The sequence below is a fragment of the Arabidopsis lyrata genome, assembly GCF_000004255.2.
Source record: "Arabidopsis lyrata subsp. lyrata unplaced genomic scaffold ARALYscaffold_7, whole genome shotgun sequence".
In the NCBI taxonomy this organism is placed as follows: domain Eukaryota; kingdom Viridiplantae; phylum Streptophyta; class Magnoliopsida; order Brassicales; family Brassicaceae; genus Arabidopsis; species Arabidopsis lyrata.
The window spans coordinates 19474777-19494646 of NW_003302549.1; the positions used below are offsets into that span (position 1 = coordinate 19474777).

At 36.4% G+C, this 19870-nt stretch overlaps 3 protein-coding genes across 3 annotated transcripts; 2 read left to right on the forward strand and 1 right to left on the reverse strand.

Moving 5' to 3' along the window:
• Positions 1 to 85: 85 nt before the first annotated feature.
• On the forward strand, positions 86 to 930 carry LOC9304543 (putative pentatricopeptide repeat-containing protein At5g36300). The gene is made up of 3 exons (XM_021019353.1): positions 86 to 262; positions 353 to 424; positions 545 to 930. The coding sequence occupies exons 1-3, from the start codon at positions 143 to 145 to the stop codon at positions 647 to 649; spliced, it is 297 nt and encodes a 98-aa protein (XP_020875012.1). The 5' UTR covers positions 86 to 142; the 3' UTR covers positions 650 to 930.
• Positions 931 to 9204: 8274 nt separating this feature from the next.
• On the forward strand, positions 9205 to 16104 carry LOC9304544. Its single transcript, XM_021018895.1, has 9 exons — positions 9205 to 9575; positions 9729 to 12111; positions 12345 to 12471; positions 12587 to 12669; positions 12978 to 13216; positions 13343 to 13429; positions 13794 to 13893; positions 15003 to 15216; positions 15299 to 16104. The coding sequence occupies exons 2-9, from the start codon at positions 9781 to 9783 to the stop codon at positions 15784 to 15786; spliced, it is 3669 nt and encodes a 1222-aa protein (XP_020874554.1). The 5' UTR covers positions 9205 to 9575; positions 9729 to 9780; the 3' UTR covers positions 15787 to 16104.
• A 1189-nt stretch (positions 16105 to 17293) lies between these two features.
• Positions 17294 to 19321, reverse strand: LOC9304545. The gene is made up of 5 exons (XM_002870433.2): positions 19051 to 19321; positions 18887 to 18973; positions 18343 to 18528; positions 17527 to 17688; positions 17294 to 17437 (listed from the first exon to the last, which is right to left on the reverse strand). The coding sequence occupies exons 1-5, from the start codon at positions 19129 to 19131 to the stop codon at positions 17318 to 17320; spliced, it is 636 nt and encodes a 211-aa protein (XP_002870479.1). The 5' UTR covers positions 19132 to 19321; the 3' UTR covers positions 17294 to 17317.
• Between the last annotated feature and the right edge of the window lie 549 nt (positions 19322 to 19870).

The following is a 19870-nucleotide window of genomic DNA, read 5'->3' on the forward strand; positions in this document are numbered from 1 at the left end:
AAAAGTTTATCATTTGGCCAGAAGCCTATTCATACATCTTTAGTATTCCAAAAACTACGACGCATTGTTTTTCAAATCTAACTGAAGTCATGATCAAATTTTTACACAGGGACTGTACAAACAGACAGTAAAGGTGCTCAAGATGATGGAGAACGAGGGGATTGAACCAAACTTGATTATGTTGAATGTTTTGATTAATGCTTTTGGAACTGTTGGGAAGCACATGGAAGCTCTATCTATTTATCACCATATTAAAGAAAGCGTATGCATATTTAATTCGATTAAACTTCTAGTACATCCCTATTGTCATCGTTGAATTATATGCTGAACTGCTCGAGTTTGTCTTCTGAAGGGATTCACCCCCGATGTGGTTACCTATAGTACACTTATGAAAGCATTCACTCGAGCAAAGAAGTATGAAAAGGTATGTAGCTCTTCTATAATCACCTTGTAATCCCATGTTCCTTCACCGCAAACGTTTCATTGAGTATATACGCTATGTGTTATCTTGATAAAGTAGGTGTTTAAATTGCTGGCTGCACAGGTTCCAGAAATATTCAGGGAAATGGAAGCCTCTGGGTGTACTGCAGATCGGAAAGCAAGACAACTATTGCAAAATGCTTTTACGGTTCTTGATAAAAGACATTAAGTATTAGATGGCTTGGTCATTGGTGAGCCCAAACCTCTGATTCCAACTAACTCTTATGAGAACCAGATCCTTTACGAACAAGCGGCTCCTTCATGAAAATCGGTGTACATGCCCAGACTTGGTGTAATCTGCTCAGTGAAAAAAGTTTTGACTTATTTATATCAGGTAAAGGTTTTTCTTTTTCTTTTTTTTGTATAGAAAACTTGCCTTAAATGTATATTAATCGAACTTGCCTTGTTTATAGAATAGAAAACTTGGTAAACAATATTTTCTTGATTATACAGTCTAAGGAAAACCGCTCATATACGAGGAAATGATTACAACCCAACCATTTTTTTTTTTTTTGTTGAAATGTCAAATTTATTAATCAACAAAAAGAAAAGATATGTACAAAGAGTTCGGTATGGCTTGGTTTGATTTGGAGCTTGTTATGGGACCATATCAAACCTTACAAAGAAATTGGAAAAACAGTGGCTAAACAAATGCAGTTTACACGATGGAGCTGCAGAGAGATGACCAACGGGCCAAGAGAGGAGCGTTCTTGTGCTGTGGCGATATGCTTCGTCAGATTCCGGTAGTGTTGGTGGCTAGAATTGTGAATTCTACCATTGTGTTCCCTCCACACAAAATAAATAGTTGTTTGGAAGACCATACGGACGAGGATAATGTCGATTCTTGGAGACTGCTTTGCTAGAATCGCACGAACTGTGTCATGCCAATCTGGAGTAGTATGACGCCGCAAGAGAGGAGTGCATAGAGTAGACCAAATTGCAAACACATAAGGACAAGCAAAGAAAATGTGATCCCTTGTCTCATCGCGCTCACCACAAAGCGGACAAAATTGTATTTGGCCCCAACGACGCATTCTTTGGCCAGTTGATAGACGATCCTTGACAGCAAGCCAAGTGATGAATGAGTACCTTCGAACCCCTTGAGGAAACCAAACCAAGGTAGACCAGGATACCTTTGTGGAAGTGTCCCTGATGAGATTCCATGTACACTTAGACGAGAAGGAGGATTGATACTCCCCTGTTTTGTGCATCCACTTAACAATATCTTGACTCGCATGAGGCGAAGGAGGAGTGATTGGGCTGAGAAGCTCAATAACAGTTCGGTATAGCTGTCCACGCGCTCGTCTTAGAGTCCATTGGTTGTTTATGCAAGCCTCCGAAACAGTAGCATGACGGGAAAGACCAAAATGCTGCGGCCCTATGTCACATACTATGTCAATAAGACGACCTGCACCAGTCCAGTTGTCCCACCAAAACATAGTTGAGTTCCCATTCTTTACCTCCATACACATGAGAGATGCGGCTAGTGGTCTTAGCTTAAGTAGCTTCCTCCATATCCATGATCCTAGAGTCCCTTCACTTACACTCCAAAAGGATGCGTTTGGGAAAAGATAACGCCTAGACCATGCTACCCACAGTGAACCCGAGGCCGTGAACAATCTCCAAATGAGGCTTAGAGCAAAGACCCGTGAAGAGTCACGCAGTCGCCTTATACCCAAGCCACCTTCTTCCTTCGGTTTGCACACTTCCTCCCATGCTACCTTTGTCTTTGAGTGATCATTAGGAGAGCCAGACCATAAGAATGCATTACACATGCTACCAATGACGTCGAAACAGCCCTTAGGGAGACGAAATATGGAGCACCAGAAGTTAATGACACTCGTAATAACTGATTGAATAAGTTCTAACCTTCCCGCAAAAGATAGTCGCTTGCTTGACCAACATAGAAAACGTGACCTGATTCTATCCACAAGAGGCTCATAGTCTTGACGAGTCATCTTCTTTGTTGTCAAAGGTAGACCAAGATAACGAATAGAAAAGGATTCCTTAGGAATACCTAAACGCTCTGCTTCCTCCTGAATACCTAATGTGTTACGACCCGCAGTGAAGATTGACGACTTTGATGTATTTATGAACAGCCCGGAGATTCTGCCAAAATCTTCAAGAACAATCATAATACCTTGCAAAGAAGAGGCTGAACCATCAGTAAAAACAAGAATATCATCAGCAAAACTTAGATGGGTGAGACCCATATCCTTACACCGAGGATGGTAGCCAATACGAGATTGTTGGGCTGCTCGATTTAAAAGGAGCGAGAGCACATTATTCACAATTACGTATAGATACGGAGAGAGAGAGAACAACCTTGACGGAGACCACGGGAGCTTGGAAAAAAACCCGCAAGCTCTCCATTCACAGCCACTGAAAAGGACGCCGTGGAGAGGCACACAGTAACCCAATTCACAAACTGATCCGGTAAGCCCCATGTTCTTAAAACTGCCGAAATAAAGGACCATTCAACCGTATCAAAAGCCTTCGAGATATCTAGCTTGATGACACTACGGAGAGTAATTGTTACTTTGTGGTAGTCTTTAACAAGTTCAGATGCAAGCAGAACGTTCTCCAACAGTAGCCTATCCTTGATAAAACCTGTTTGATTTGGCTCAATGAGGGATGGTAACAACTCTTTTAAGCGATTGGCTAGAATTTTGGAGACCACCTTATATAATATGTTGCAGTACGCAATTGGCCGATAGTCCTTGATTGATTCAGGCTCTGTGGTCTTTGGAATTAGAGAGATAATGGTTGCATTTACTCCTCGAGGCATGAAACCGTAGATAAAAAAAGATTGTACCGCCTTTATGAAGTCTGAACCAATAATTGACCATGCAGATTTATAGAATTCCACCGGATAGCCGTCAGGTCCAGGAGCTTTACTAGAAGGCATTGAAAATAGAACTGATTTTATTTCCTCATCGTTGATTTCACGAACCAGGGATGCGGCCGTAGTTGCACTACAACGAAAACTCAATAGATCAGCCAAGTAGTCATCGTGAACCTCTTCAATGTTGGCGGGTCTGGTTTGGATAAACTGCTGGAAATGTGAGACCGCTTCACTCTTGATATCCGAAATCTCTGTGATGGTATCCCCCGCTTGCGTTTTGAGGCGTTTGATCGCATTCTTTGAAGCATGTGTTTGTGTCATACGTTGGAAAAAAGCAGTGTTTTGGTCACCATACTTTAAACTATTGAGTCGAGATTTCTGACGATAGAAACGTTCTTCAACACCAGCAAGATGATTCCAGTTATTAGTTGCCTCTGATACTTCCGCAAAAGATTCAGCGCTAGGAAAGGTTAATGCTCTGTTTTGGCAAGCACATAATTCGTCAAATGCTTCTCTTGTTCTTCTTGGAAGGTCGCCATATTTTTCACGGTTTAGAGCTCGAAGTGTAGCTTTCAGCGTCTTTAACTTCCGATGGAATATAAATAAGGCTGCTCTCGAATGATATATTGGATCTAGGGAATCCCATTCTTGTTGGACTGTACTACCAAATTGCGGCAAGTCTCCAAGGTAGGAGAAATACTTGAATGGTCTTCTAACTGATTGTGTGAGTTCAGAGAAGTTGACACTACAACGACAATGATCCGAAACACCACACGTTTCAAAACTGGCGTAAGACGAAGGAAAAACTTGCCCCCATACACCATTCACTAGTGCACGATCCAGTTTCTTACCAATGGGATTGTCTTCTTGGTTATTCCACCAAGTGAAGCGAGGTCCTACATAGGAAAGATCCTCCAGTTCGCAGTCCGATATAAGTGCTTGAAAGCCACGACCAGCAGTGACATTGGCCAGAATTGTGCCGCGAGAATGCTCTGAAGAGGCTAAAGTTTCATTAAAATCACCCATAACGATCCATGGAACACGACTTTGGACAAAGAGCTGATCACACTGCCGAATCTCCTCCCATAATAACATTCTATCAGCATGAAAATTTGATGCATAGATGCAAGAAACCACAAACTGCTCGCCACTCTCTGAAGTAACCCAGCAAGTGATGATTTGTGAACTTTTGTATAGAATATGGACTGTTATATCTTCCCGCCAACAAACCCATATCCTTCCCAGTCTATGATAGTCATAATTGGTTTCCGCTCGCCAACCTGGTAGCGCAAACTCAAAAACACTCTCAAAATTATCCTTCTTAACTCTTGTTTCAAGAAGACATCCAAAGAACGGCTTCTTTGACATACACCATTGTCGAACTACATTATGTTTGCGCATTTTGTTGAAACCCCTTGTATTCCACGCAAATATAGACGACATATTCATTAGTGCTTCCCAAGGGAAGCTTTCTTTGTTTGGTTTGCGGTGGCACTTGTTTTCTGGTCTTTCTGAGTAACTATAGCCTTAGGTCTTGACTTTGAACGCCTGCGGTGCGATTTCGTCTTGCGGGTAGTTTCAACTGATGGCTCTTGGGAACCAATGGTTTTCGGGCTCACTGTTTGGTTTTCTTCTTCCTCCTCCTGCACATCAGGCTCACATTCACCCTCCTCAAGGGTCTCTGCAAGAAACTGAAACCTTGAAGGTGAGGCTGCTGCAACATCCACCTGCAGTTCTGTCATTGGAGGAGATCCAGACCCTACTTTTCCCGGAGAAGCGCGACCACCGTTCTGGACCAGAGACCATGTTGATTCCTCTTCAACCTCCTTAGCAATAATCGGGGACTGCTGAGAGGATTGGTGAACCTCCACGGAGGACTCCTCTGCAGATTGGCCTGACTTTTTCATCACCTTCACAGCAACATGAGATTCCACAACTGCTCCTTTTTTCATTTTTGAACAATTCTTCCCCTCGTGTCCCCATTCCTGACACTCAGAACAGCGAGATGGCAGCCAGGGATAAGAGACTTCAATAATTTGCCCCGATGATTTTAGGTTGAGCTTATCAGGTAGCGCCTTCTCCAGGTTTACTACAACTAATAATCTTGCCACATCAAGACGGACACAGCGAGCAGTATTAGGGTGTAGTCTCTGCATTTGACCTATTTGATCACCAAGAAACTGCAGAACCTTCTCATTAAACAAATAATCCGGAACACACTTAAGATCTACCCAGATTGGGATGGCTGAGAGATCCGGCTTAGAGTTTGCAGTAGAAGGATTCCACTCACGAACCACTAAGGGAATGTCTGCAATATGCCAGAAATGTCTTCGCAAAACTCTCTGGCGCATATGATCATCTTCGATTCGGAAAAGTACTGTTTTAGAGCTTAGGAATTGAGCATCGATCATGGAGGTCTTCTCCGGCGAAGCCCAAATACGGTTGACGGTAGCGTGAACCTTCCCAATATGGGGTGCATCACCAATGAAATGACCCATAATGAAATTGGACCACAAGGGCTGAGCATCAATGAGTAGTTCCGACGGAATCTCAATCTCAATAGATCCATCGATCACTTCATGAACAGGGGAAACAGAGCCAAGCACAGAAGCCGTGGTAGTCACGACATGGGAGATAGAAACAGAGCTGGGGAAATAGCGGTTTGAGACTTTGGTGAGGACACAGTTTGCGAGTAGGTCTTAGCAGGGGATTGATGGAGACCTGGGCCATCGAGTGGAGGGAGAGCCTCCATGGATCGCCGGACAGCGATGGCGGCGGCGGCTGCTCTCTCTCTAGGATTTTCTCTCTCTCTCTAGGGTTATATTTGTTTATAGGTCAACCCAACTATTTTAAGACTAGATTAAATAAAGATTATAGATTAAATAAAGATTATAACCATGTTCGATATAATTCGATTCTTTATTTGAACCAGTTATTTTATCGATATATATATATATATATAGGGTTTAGGTTTAGGGTTTAGGGTTTAGGGTTTAGGGTTTAGGGTTTAGGGTTTAGGGTTTAGGGTTTAGGGTTTAGAGTTTAGGGTTTAGGGTTTAGGGTTTAGGCGGACAGCGATGGCGGCGGCGGCTGCTCTCTCTCTAGGATTTTCTCTCTCTCTCTAGGGTTATATTTGTTTATAGGTCAACCCAACTATTTTAAGACTAGATTAAATAAAGATTATAGATTAAATAAAGATTATAACCATGTTCGATATAATTCGATTCTTTATTTGAACCAGTTATTTTATCGATATATATATATATATATATATATATATATTTAAAATATTTAAACTTTTAAAAGGTTACAAATATTAAAAATATTTATAATTTAAAAGTTTTCAAATATTATAAATATTTAAAATTTGTAAGAGTTTAAAATATTAATTATATTTAAACTTTATTAATAAAATTAAAAATTTGTAAGAGTTTAAAATATTAATTATATTAATAAAATTAAAAATTTATAAAAGTTTAAAATTTATAAAAACATTTAAAATATTATTAATATATAATGTTTCTAAAAGTTTTAAAACAAAGATATACTATTTAAGATTTACAAAATGTTTTTAAAAAATATTACCAATATTTAAACTCTATAATTATTTAAAATTTTCTAATATTTAAGGTTTATAAGAAGTGATGTATATTACTTATTGGAAGCACAACAAATAAAAAGACTTTAATAGTGTAAACAATTACATAAAATGTTATTGGTATTTTAGTATTTTAGGAGAAAATAATAAAGAATTCAAAAAAATCATATTTCATTCAACTCGAAAAATGAAACCACGCGGATTTTGGTTTGATGTGTGGTTTATAACCAAAAATCATAGAGAATAATAGAATATATTTAAGTGAAATTTAAAAATAAGGCTAGCCAGCTATTCTTAAATAAGTTTAACAATTTTCCATAAAAAATAAATCATTCAATAACATCTATTAAATCGAATAAAAAATTGTTCACATCTAATTGGCAAAACATGAAAACTATCCAATTTTCTTCAAATCTTAAAGGCAATTTCCAAACAAAAAATGCATTTATTTTTAGTCTTTAAGATTTAAAATTATAATTTTCCTATCATTTTTGTTTGATTTTATTTCAAACTATATGTATAATTATCATATAATACATATAGTTAATAAAAATGTAGATTTTTTTGAATTATTCTTGTTTGAGCTTGTTTAAAATTATCCAAGTAATAATCTAGTAAATATACTTACAATAAATATTAGAAATATACATTACAAGATAAATTATCTGATCCACCTCCATCTTGAATTCTAACACGTCTCAATCAAGACCTAATAGACAATGATACAACCAGTTTCTAATAAATAATTCTCGTATCCTTTCTTATTGAGTTCTCACAATATTTATAAAAAAAAACACCGCATGATTTGAGTATATCTATCTACGTTGCACGGAATCGCCGGAGAAGTGTCGATTCCCGCTCCGGAATCGGAAACGGGAGCGGAATCGCTCGGAATCGGCTTGGAATCGCGATTCCCTAAATGAGTCTTTTGGAATCGTGGTGGAAGCGTAAGATTCTGAGTGGGAAGCGTCGGGGATAGATTGGAAGCGTTGCTTGCCTTACCAATATTCAAAAAAAAAAAAGGAAAAAAATACAGAAGAAGGACGGCGATTAGGGCTTCTAGAGGAAGAAGATGACTCCTCAAGGAAATTACACATTTACCCTTCTTCTTTTAAGTAAAAAAAGTAATTTTGGAAGTTTCCAAGGCTCGAACACTCGACCTGAGAGAATATTAAAACTGTCCATGCCACTACACTACAACAAGACTTGATATAGTTGTCGATTGTAACGTTATATAAGCCTAATTTTATAAAACCCCATAGAATTTCTTCTTTGCTATTTATGTCTAATTTTAAGGTTTTTAAATTTAGTTTTCAACTAATTTATTCTAATATTATTTTCTATCATGATTGTAATCTAATATGATTTTATGTTTGGTATTTACGATACATATATATATGCTTCCAACACGTACCCGCTTCCTAATTTTTTAAAAAATTTCGTTTCGGCGCTTCCAAACGCTTCCGCTTCCGCGTACCCGCTTCCAATTCCATGCAGCTTAGATATCTATTCCCACAAAAATAAGGAGAAGATAATCATAAAAGCAATAACATCCTAATCAAACTAAAACTATAAAACCATAACTTGTATGGGTTTGTCACGTTTCATGAGCCCATCAAATTCTCCATACCATATATATATCTGTACACAACCCGTTGGAATAAATACCGTTTGACGGTTTGAGATAGTTTAATTTAGTTTAATTTGTTTCAATGAGGACAAAAACATATTAGGTATGAGACAAAATAACCAAATTACAAAAATTGTCCAACAAAATTTTAAAATATATGTTTCAACGAGTACAAAAATATTTTAAAATATATGTTTCAACGAGTACAAAAACATATTAGGTATGAGACAAAAATAAACTGAATTACCGGTTTCAGATAATTCAAATTGGTTAAAGTTGTTAAAAAAATCCAAAATTTATCTAATGCCAAATTTGATCTAGACCCAATTAGTGAGAAAATGAGTACTCAATGTAAAAAAACAAAAACCTCATCTAGTGATCGAAATCGAGTGTAACATCATTTTTTTTTTACCCTTTTCATTAAAATTCCACACAAAACAGGTTTTAAGAATATTTACGTCCCAAGTAAATTTTGTCTTCTTGTTTGTCTTAACCAGGTTTTTTTTTTCGTGTAAGTAAATGGTAAATTAAAAACTCAAAGATTCGAGACTAACCAAACCAAACTGATCTAATCCTAACTACAAAGCAAGCAAATTAGTCTTTTTTGGCTTATCTCAAAATTTTAAAATAAAATAAAATTTCCCGGAAATAAAATGGAGGGAAAAACGACGTTACCAATAACAACAACAATAAATGACGAATTTACCCCTAAACACAATTATATCGCAATATTTCTCGATTCGCGCATGTTTCTCTCAAGTAAATAAAATAAAATAAAATCCCCAAAAAATATTAAAAACCCTTTCTCTTCCCACTTTCACATCCAAAGCTAAACCCTTGAGGAAGAAGATCGTTTAGTGTTCGTCTCTTCCTTCTCTACCGATCCAACAATGCTAATCTCCGGTGAATCTCCGTCGCTGATTCGTTAATCTTCCTCCGTCTCTCTCGCTTTTCCCCCTCTGATTCCTTCCGTTTCTCCGTCTGATTTTCGCTGGAGCGCGCTTGATATTATAATTTCTCCGGTACGGTTATGTGTTCCGTTTTCTGATTAGGGTTTTGAATTTCTTCTTCGTATTGTTTCTCGATCTGGTTATCGTTCGATTGCGCTTATTGTTACTGGAATTATTCGTCAGTTTTTTTTTTTTTTTTTGATTTATTGTGAGTTTTGGCTGTAGGGGTCTCTCTATATGACTGAGATTTGAGAACATTGTGTCAAAAATTGAAGAGATGTTTGAAACCAAAAAGAAAAAGGGTTTTGATTTAAACGAGTGTGCTTCAATTGAAGATTTCAGTGAATCTGAGCGTGAAACTGATAGCTTGGTTGATGATGTGATGGAGAGAACTCCGAAAGATGGTAACGTGGAGAATGTTAGTGAGATTAAGGATAAGAAAAAAGTGAAGGTTAAGCCGATTGAGCGTGAAATTCTCATTACGCGGCGGGTTCTTCGCTCAGGCTCTGTGGCAAAGGATCTGGTAAAGAGTGATAAACATTGTAAGGCTGTGAAAAAGAAAGGAAAGTGTGCTGATAAGGGTGACAAGATGGGTAAAGTTAGTGGCAGAAGTTCTGTTGATGAGGTTAGAGAAGAAGTGGAACATGAGCATTTGAAATCTCCTGTACCTGAGGAGATTTGTGGAGATGATTTTGGAAGTCAAGTGAAAGTGGAATCTACGGATGACAGATCAGATGATGGAAATGGGAGTTTTGAGCCCCATGGAAAAGAAGTGAAAGTTCAACGCAAAAGAGGAAGGCCTCGAAAGTTTGGGATCAGCAGTCAATCTGATGATAACGGGTCAATCTCAAACTGTAAACTTGGGACATCTTTAGATAAGAAGGAAGAACTGGTAAGAGATGATAACGATGCGAAACTTATTGGCGGAAGCTGCTTTAACAAGGAGAAAGTAGAAGTAAAACTTGAGCACGGGGAATATGCTGAAGCTAAAGAGATTCCTGGACCTGATTTTAGGAGCCAGGTTAAGATTGAAACCAAGGATGATGAATGTGGTGGGAGTGTCAAGCCACATGATGAAGAGCTGCAAGTTAAACGTAAACGGGGAAGGCCTAGAAAGTTGCAGATCAGCAGTCAATCTGATGAGAGTCGCCCTAACACAAACTGTAAACTTGCGAGAACTCCAGAATTAAGCAGCCCGTCGAGTGTTGACAGGATCAGTTTGAGTCGTCGGCGTGGTAGACCCTCTAAGACCAAGGAGACGGCGGTTGGCCTTTACATAGAAAAGGACAATGTCAACTGTATGCATGGGAGCCCCCTAATAATGCCTGACCAGAGTATGAGTGACTCTATTGATGAATCCAGGAGATCAAAAAGAAACTGCAGGGCTAAGGGACCTGAATCTGATGGAAAGAAGATGGTACGTAAGCGTGGAAGACCTCCAACACCACAGAAAAAGAGGAAATCGGGGATGACAGATGAATCAGTTTGTAAAGAAAAGAAGAGACTGAAACTTTGTGAGAGTCCCTTAGAGTCACAGAACAACAATTCCTCAATTGATGGCGAAAGGATGATTGGGGAACAACACAATAAGCAAACTGAAGCTGGAACACAATCTAGATCAAAGTCTAAGAAAATGCTGAGTGACCGAATACTGCAGTTACTTCTAGCTGCTGGTTGGACTGTCGAATATAGGCCCCGAAATGGGAGAGCTTATGAAGATGCTGTGTATCTTAATCCTGAGGGAAAGACTCACTGGTCAGTGACTAAGGCTTATCAAGTTTACAAAAAACATTTGGAAAGCAGCATGAATGATCAAATGAACTCTACCACTGGTTCTGGTTGTGGCTTGCTACCAGAAGAGGACCTTCACCTATTAGGGAGAAGAATTCAGAAAAAAAGGAGCGATACAGGTAAGCATAGGCCAAAACTGAAGGACAGAGATACTAATGAAAACGTGGTTTCAACAAAGGGAAGGGGAAAACGTTCACTACATGGAAACAGATTGCTGAAGGGAATAATGCAGAACAAACGAAAAGGGGATCATGGATACCACAACGTAGAAAGAATTTCGGTGTCAGTCAGAAAAATAAAGAGGGAAGAAAAACATAATAGAAAGCGTTGTACTCCGTCAGCACGTAGTTCTTTAGAGGATGCAGATGCCAAGGACGGTGGGTACATTTTATTTGAAGGGAAACGCACCATGCTGGGTTGGATGATTGATTCAACCATTGTGCCACTTAACGGAAAAGTTCAGTGCATGGACTGCAAGAAGACTGACATGCTTCTTGAAGGAATAATTACAAAAGAGGGTATTCGATGCAACTGCTGCGATGAAGTGTTCTCTGTTCTTGATTTCGAGGTTCATGCTGGAGGGAAGCGCAACCAGCCATTCAAAAGTCTGTATTTAGAGGGTGGGAATTCTCTCTTGCAGTGCCTCCATGACTTTATGAATAAACAAAGTGAATCACAACATAAAGGATATCATTTTGTGGATTTTTGTTCTGGAGATCCAAATGATGATACGTGTGGTATTTGTGGGGATGGGGGAGATCTTATCTGCTGTGATGGGTGCCCGTCAACATTCCATCAAAGCTGCTTGGACATAAAAGTAAGTCGCTCCTTACGATGTGAAAATTTTATGTTAAAGAGGGGTTTTCTGGGATATGTCTGTGTTTTTGGTCAAAAACCATCGTATTCTAAGAACCATTATATTGAAGTTTAGTGAAATATGTGGTAAGGAAGATCGGATGATCGGATGATCAACCATCTAAAATTTAGCTCTTTTATCTGTTGAATAGGCTTTTCTGTTTCTTCTAGACTTAATTTCTTTCCAAACTGCAGAAATTCCCTTCTGGTGCCTGGTATTGTTGCAACTGCTCATGCAAATTTTGTGAGAAAGTTGAGGCAGCTATACATGACACTTCAGCTCTACACTCCTTATCGAGTTGCCGCCTATGTGAAGAGAAATGTATGAACTACACCCTAAAGCCATCTTATTAATAATTGCATCTATATGTATATGCTCTGTTAAACTTCTTCAAACGGACTTCTAGGCTCTAATCATTACCCTCACACTCTTGCAGATCACCAAGCATGCATCAACCAAGATGGCACAGTGCCTGGTGAAAGGAGTACTGATTCATTTTGTGGAAAGTATTGTCAAGAGGTAGTCTTCTTCTTTTTTTTTCTTTTATCATTGGGCTTTATTACTGAAACAAGATTTGTAGATTAGTTGAATTTAGACCTTTTTTGTGTCTTGCTGAAAGTAAAACAGGACACTGATAATCGTTTCTTTCGATGTTGGCATCAGGTTAAACGACAATTAAGCACATTACAGTGATATGAATAAAAATATTTCTTGGACAGTTATCGGGCAACAAATAGCATTACTATTATATGAATATGGTAATTTGCGAATATATTATTACATTAGACGCTGACTACATTTGTGTCTACTCTTTTTTTTATCTATAGTTATTCGAGGAACTTCAGTTACTCATTGGAGTAAAACACCCACTGCCTGAGGGCTTTTCCTGGTCATTCCTTCGCCGCTTTGAGCTCCCTAGTGAGGTTGCCGATTGTGACATATCTGAGAAGATTGCATATAATGCCAAAATGGCTGTTGCATTTTCTGTTATGGATGAGTGCTTTTCACCTTTGGTTGATCACAGGAGTGGTGTCAACCTGCTTCAAAACATTGTTTATAATTTTTGGTAAGTTCATTCCCACAACCTGTCCTTATATGCTTCTGTTTTGTTCAATTGGTTCATTGGCAATGGATATGTAAACAGTCCATAAGCTACTAGATTATATTTAAACTTTTCCCTATTGTTTTGTAGGTCGAACTTCCATCGGCTAAATTTTAGCAGTTTTCTCACTGCTGTTTTGGAGAGGGGTGATGAAATCATTGCTGTGGCGTCTATCAGGTATGTCTGGGATATCATTAAAATGATTACAAGGGATAATAAGTTTCTAGACATTACACTGTTCGTATCATAGTAGTGGGGCAGTAGTATGTAAACCCAATAATAGAAAACCCCTTTATCATATACTATTTCTTTTGCTAAGTTAGAGAGTTCTTAAGCTGGATAGAACGCACTACATTTACATGTTAGCAGTTTATGTCGTACTAAGGTAAAGAATTCCCTTAGTATATGCCTCTACATGGTCTCAAGTGGTCTTTGATTGAAACTCTGTTACTGGGCTCTCAATAAATTGAGAATAGTAACTGTAGTTCTGTGTATATAAATTAGTTTTTCTTCTCATAAAATTGTTTTATCTCTTACTCAGGATCCACGGCAATCAACTGGCAGAAATGCCGTTTATCGGAACCCGCTATATGTACAGGCGTCAAGGGATGTGTCGTCGACTAATGGATGGCATTGAATCTGTAGGTCTTCTCCACTTCTTGCCATATCGTAAATTCTTTTTTTCAATTAGTTTGGTGATTATTTACATTAAAAATTTTGGTTTATTTTTCTCAAATGTTTTTTGCTATAATGCTGGTTTTGGCGACCTATGATGCACGGGGACGTTAATTTTCAGCCGTCTCACGTCCCAGTTTCGTTTCGGGGACGGGTACTTGATGGGGACAGCCTAAAAATGTTTCCCCCACGTTTCAGAGTAGTTAGGGACGTCAAGCAAAAAATGGAAACGTGAGGGAACATATACGGGGACGTTTCCAATGAGTTTTTGGAAATAAATTAAGTGTCCTCCATTTAGAATAGGCAACTTAACTATTTTTCCTACAAAAAACTCAAACGTAAAAGGAATTAAAAGGCATGTTCTAGGGGTTTAACATAAGATTCCATGGAAGATATGAGGTTCTTTGAGTTTTCCAACCTTTAGATGATCCAGATCTTTGAAAATCAATTCCTCAATATTAAGCTTTTTTTATGTTATTTAGAATATTAAATCAAAAAAAAAATTATGTTGAGACTTATATTTATATTTAAGGGTATTATATATATATATATATATATATATATATATATATATATATATATATATATGTATATGTTTTATTGAAGTACCCATGCCGTACCCGTATCTATGAATTTTTATTTTGCCGTTTTCCGTCCCCGTTTCCGTACCCGTTTCTAGTTCCCGTACCCGTTTCGGTGCTACTTAGTTGGCGACAGATCATACTGCTTTTTCTCAGGTTCTTTCAGGCATTAAGAAAGAAATATTGGAAATAGTTTAGCATTTCCATGTTTCCCAATGAATATGAAATGCTAAATGACAAAATGATTGCTAGATTACATCTGAACTAAAAACATAGATTTGTGTAGAAAATCTGATTTAAATCATGAAAAAGTGACTTTATAGGATAATTGATATGATTTAGTCAAGCTTCTTACTGTGCCATATGTCTTGATCTGCTATGTACTATCTCAGTCTTCTTCTTTTGTTTGATTTGCACTTCATTCTGTCTAACCCAGTGGACTCTTTTGTTCACAATTTTTCTGAAGATCCATATTTCATGTGCTTTGTCATCAGGCGCTCGGTTCTCTCAAAGTAGCCAAGTTAGTCATACCAGCAGTGCCAGAACTGATTGATACATGGACTTCAGGCTTTGGCTTCACGCCTGTTAATGAATCAGAGAAAAAAACAATTAAGAATCTGAACTTGTTGGTGTTCCCTGGTGTAGACATGTTGGGGAAATCATTGGTGAAGGAGCAGATCACTGACTCAATTGTGTCCTCTTCCAATGGTACATCTCAGTTTCCCTTGTCATCTGATTTTTAATGAGCGAAATTGTGCAACTGCTGATGTTGAATCCTCTTCTTACCCAGTTGATAGCTGTTTGAAGTTAAGGAATGTAGAAGAGGGGGATAATGGAACAGAGAATCTGAAGTTATTTAACGAGTCCGTGGAGGAGAAAGAAGAGATTAGGAAACTGACAGATATAGACATCAATTCCCTTCCCGATGAAGTTGATGATTCCCATGCGGATCAAACTGATATAAAAAGGCACGAAAGTGGTGATTTAGAAGATAAGACGCCATTATCTGATGATGGCTGTGGAGGTAAAGCTGAGGGTACTGAGGAGTCAGATCAACAACCCGATTATAACATGATAGATCATTCCCAGCCACTTGGTAATGGTGGTACAGGGGAAGAGATTGTCAACAAAAACTTAACGCTAAAGAGAGAAGTGACTACCACATTGCGAACATCACCCCGACTGATTCAAAGATCGTGGAGAACATCGCGGGTGAACCAGAAGTACACAGGTACTACTAATGCCGTATTGCTCGACTCTCCACACCGGTGTGTCTGAGGCTCATTGCATAGACAGAGCTTTGGTTGTTTTGTGCATATGACCAGTCTAACGCATTTTGTCTAAAGATAGCTCTTTTGCTATTTCCGGGTGACAACGGATAGGCGCAGTTGAAAGAAAAGTAGTTAGAATTCTAATATCAGTGCTTAGTAGTTTCATTAGTGACACATTGAGCCAGAGGTCAGTAACCTTGCAGTGCTCAATGCTTATTAGACTTAATTTTTGGGTAGTAAACAATTTCTTTCATCTGTATTTGTAATATCAAATATTTGAGCTGCTTCATCATATTATCTAATGTTGAAAATTCCTTTTTAGCTATGATGTTTCTTTTGGAAACTGCATTTCGTTCATTATGAGTTTTCAGGTGTTTTGTTGTCTCCAAGGGAAGACAGTAATTCTATACCATTGCGTTAATGTTTCTAATGAAACTGAAGATATGTTTTGTTTCTGAAGCTAATTCTTTTTTTTTTTTTTTTTTTTTTTTTTTTTTTTTTTTGGCAAAGCTGAAGCTAATTCTATAATCATGAATATAGGGTATAAACTGAGTCTGCATTTTGGTTGAAAAGATCACTAAAATGTATTTATAGTTAGTTGCGAAATGAAAGAAAATGAAAAACTTGTCAAATGTAACCTTTTTATTTTGATTATCAGTATTGCAAAATGGAGATTTCGAATCACTAAATTTTAATTGCAATTCTGCAACCTATTGAAATATTCTTGTATTTTGCAATTTCCTAGTTTAGTAAATAATGGCAATCTTTTTTTTTCAACGACACTTAAAAGTTAAAACTAAACCAGAATTCTCCAGTTGATTGTCCAATCCCGATAGACAAAATCGGCAAATCTACTTTTAAAAAGAACGTTAAACAATATGTTGTAGAGTTTAAACAACTCGATTTCTTTTGTTTCTTTTCTTCTTGGAACACAAACAACTTTACTTCTAATTTTTTTTTTTTTAAAATGCTAGTCTAAACGACAAAGGATAAGAAAGAAAAATTGTTAAAAATGTGTAGAGCAAGCCAAACTTATCCCAAGAGTTGGAGAAAACGAACCACTTGTCAAAAACTGTGATAACTAAACTAACTCTGCACAATTCGTTTTCGTTGGTGATCGATGAGATCAACCAAAACCAAGATTGAACGCAATATCCCATACAAAGAAAAAATATCCGACATACCCCAAATTAACTTCTATCTATGACTATGAGTGAAGAGGCAAGAGACTTAATCTTTAACATTTGGCTTCCGGTGGCACCTTCTTGCATCCTTGCAACATTATGTATTTCTATATTTCTGTTATTAATCCTCATTTGTAGATTTGTAGCTGCACCCAAAACACTTTCTCATAGTACATGATCAATATTTTTGATAAACCAAGATAAAACCAAGAAATCAGTTCGGATTAAAGCAACTATATTTTATGTGTTGGGTCCATATGTTAAGAGTTGGGTAAGGTAATGCACAATGCAGATACTTCTTGTCTAATTAACAAAAAAAAAAAAAAAAAAACTCTTACTAAGATTCTCAAATATTTAGGCTGTTCGTTTCGTCGCCGCATAGATGAATGTTCGTTTGGTTGACGCAAGTAGCTGCGGCGTAACGCTGCGGCAAACGCAAGTAGTTGCGGCAAACGCAAATAGTTGTTCATTGATCTGTAAACGACCATAAGAAATTTATGATTTACCACAAAGCTTTAATTAGGAAAATAATATATATATAGAAGATGAAACTATATATATACCATCCATCCAACTTGAATAGAATTGGCATCATCATTGGAGGCAGTGGCTACATAAGCTTGAGCACTTGTACTTTGATTTTTATCAATTATCAAGTTATAAGTCCTTAGCCCTGCTTCTACGCCTCTGTAATTATGTTTTCCTACTATCTTCATTCCCGCAATCTATAAATGTCAATTCGACTAATATGCATATTAATTTTACATATGTAAATGTTTTGGCTATGCCTTATTATATGAATTTCAATGCATTTTGCAAGAATTCAACCATGTGTGAAAATTTTCTAGATTATGATAGGTGTTTAATATTTTACATATACAATTTTTTGTAATGTTGAATTTAAGTAAAATTTTGTAGTTCTCTATTTTCATTCTTACCATTTTAAAATTCATGGGCAAATTTTAAAAGTTATGAATCAGTTTAAATTTTGAAACACAAAAAGTAAAATTATGAAAGAACAAGTGCAAATCATACAAATGCCAAATCTAGAGATTAGTAAAACCCTTTATGTTGTTGTTGACAAAAACATTTATGGGCCTAGGTGCATCCTCTTAGACAAAAGACCCTTTATGTATCAGGTCCCAATTAATAAGACTCTTGTGCTCAAAGATCTGCAGAAATGGCAATGCCACTTGCACCAATGGATCTTGACATAAGATTTATTCTTAGCTACACTATTTCTTAAAAATATTTTTTTTGGGGTTTTAAATAAAATATAAATTTCAAAATAATTATATATATCTTAAAATCTCGTAGTATATGGGTGATGATTTAATATCTAATATATCTTAATGAAAAATATAAAATTGTATACTTACATGGGTACCTGGATATTTAGCTGTAAGAACGGTAAAATTATTGATGGGGTATCCTTGAGATTGTATGACATGTTTTTTCTTAGTTCTTAAAATAGGAACGGTTCCATTTGGACATTCTATTTTGTTTTTGTGTTTTCTGTCTGCGAATTTATTCTCTGATTGAGAATCCCATCCGGTTGGTTTCATCTAATATGAAAAAAAAAAAAAACATACGTAAGTATGATGTTCACTTAACATACTATATAACTAAGATATAATTCACGTTTGGTATATAATGCCAATGTTTATTTTTAGATTTGTTTATCTATTGTAATATATAATTGTTAAGTTTGTTAACAAGAATGAACATATGATCGACTCTAAGAAAAATCGAAACAATCTTAGAGATTTGTTAACGGAGACTTCCCAACAATCACAACGATCGCAAAAGACTTCCTAATAATAAAGGATGACCAAAATCCATACAGATATATATATATATATATATATATTTCATGTTTTTTAATCAAAAAATAGATTTAAAGAAAAATGCAAAACAAGATACCTGAATATTATGATGTTTGAGCAATGGATGACTAAGAGATGGTTGCTTATAAATATCCACGCAGTCGTAAATAACATTTTCACTCAACTACAAGAAAAAAATCACAAAAAGTAAATATTAAACACTAAAGAAGATCACAGTATTGTATATGTATTTCAATTTACCTTGATGGATTTCATATGTATAGTAGATTCGACAGATAACATTGAAACTATAAACACAACAAAACTCACAAAAATATCCATTGAAATCACAATGTAAGTCCTTCCAATTTGTTAAAGTTTTTATGTTTCGTTAGTGATATTATATTATGTTACGTTAACCATATAAAAAGGATTTAATGTTGTTTTTTTGGAGGGTCAAATAATACAACTACTATTAATAGTTTTCACTTGCCATTTGGCAATAGTTCCTGTCTTTATTAATAAAGAAGTCAGCAGGGAAAATCTTTGCAAAAAATGATTCAAAGAATCATAAATATAAAGTAGCCTTAGTAAATGTATCATAATAATATGCATCCAAAAATTAATAGTACAGTATCTCATAACATTAATATTGTGCCAAAAATAATATTTGTTTTGAAAACTGAAATAATTAAAAAAGAAAGAAAAAGGGATCTATATATATATATATATATATATCTATATATATATATATATAGATATATATATTAAATGGGTAAACAAACTTTTCTTCAAGAATTAAAAACCATCTTATCTTTTTAGGGGTTAATTTACTTTTTTCAATTAATTTAGAAAAAAAAATCATCGACCTTACTTTTAGTACTCCAAATTCTAAATATCTTTAGTTCTCTAAAAACGACTTTGATCATTGAAACAATGTTTTGAGATTTATTTCGTTTTTGCTTTTAGATTTAATTATAATTTCCTAGAGAATTATTTGTAAGTTTATTAAGAATATTATTATTCTTGTGGATTTATTCGTTTAAACATCATGGTGAAAGAAGAACGAAATCATACCCTA

What these genes read in the sequence shown, in the direction of transcription:
- LOC9304545 (XM_002870433.2), bottom strand. Translation starts at nt 19,131, where the DNA reads ATGGATATTTTTGTGAGTTTTGTTGTGTTTATAGTTTCAATGTTATCT. An exon ending in CTAAATATCCAGGTACCCAT is followed by an intron (nt 17,689 to 18,342) that starts GTAAGTATACAA and finishes TGACATTTATAG; the next exon opens with ATTGCGGGAATGAAGATAGT. An exon ending in CTATTCAAGTTGGATGGATG is followed by an intron (nt 17,438 to 17,526) that starts GTATATATATAG and finishes GGTCGTTTACAG; the next exon opens with ATCAATGAACAACTATTTGC.
- LOC9304544 (XM_021018895.1), top strand. Translation starts at nt 9,781, where the DNA reads ATGTTTGAAACCAAAAAGAAAAAGGGTTTTGATTTAAACGAGTGTGCT. An exon ending in CCGCCTATGTGAAGAGAAAT is followed by an intron (nt 12,472 to 12,586) that starts GTATGAACTACA and finishes ACACTCTTGCAG; the next exon opens with ATCACCAAGCATGCATCAAC. An exon ending in GTGGAAAGTATTGTCAAGAG is followed by an intron (nt 12,670 to 12,977) that starts GTAGTCTTCTTC and finishes TTTTATCTATAG; the next exon opens with TTATTCGAGGAACTTCAGTT.
- LOC9304543 (XM_021019353.1), top strand. Translation starts at nt 143, where the DNA reads ATGATGGAGAACGAGGGGATTGAACCAAACTTGATTATGTTGAATGTT. An exon ending in ATCACCATATTAAAGAAAGC is followed by an intron (nt 263 to 352) that starts GTATGCATATTT and finishes TGTCTTCTGAAG; the next exon opens with GGATTCACCCCCGATGTGGT. An exon ending in GAGCAAAGAAGTATGAAAAG is followed by an intron (nt 425 to 544) that starts GTATGTAGCTCT and finishes CTGGCTGCACAG; the next exon opens with GTTCCAGAAATATTCAGGGA.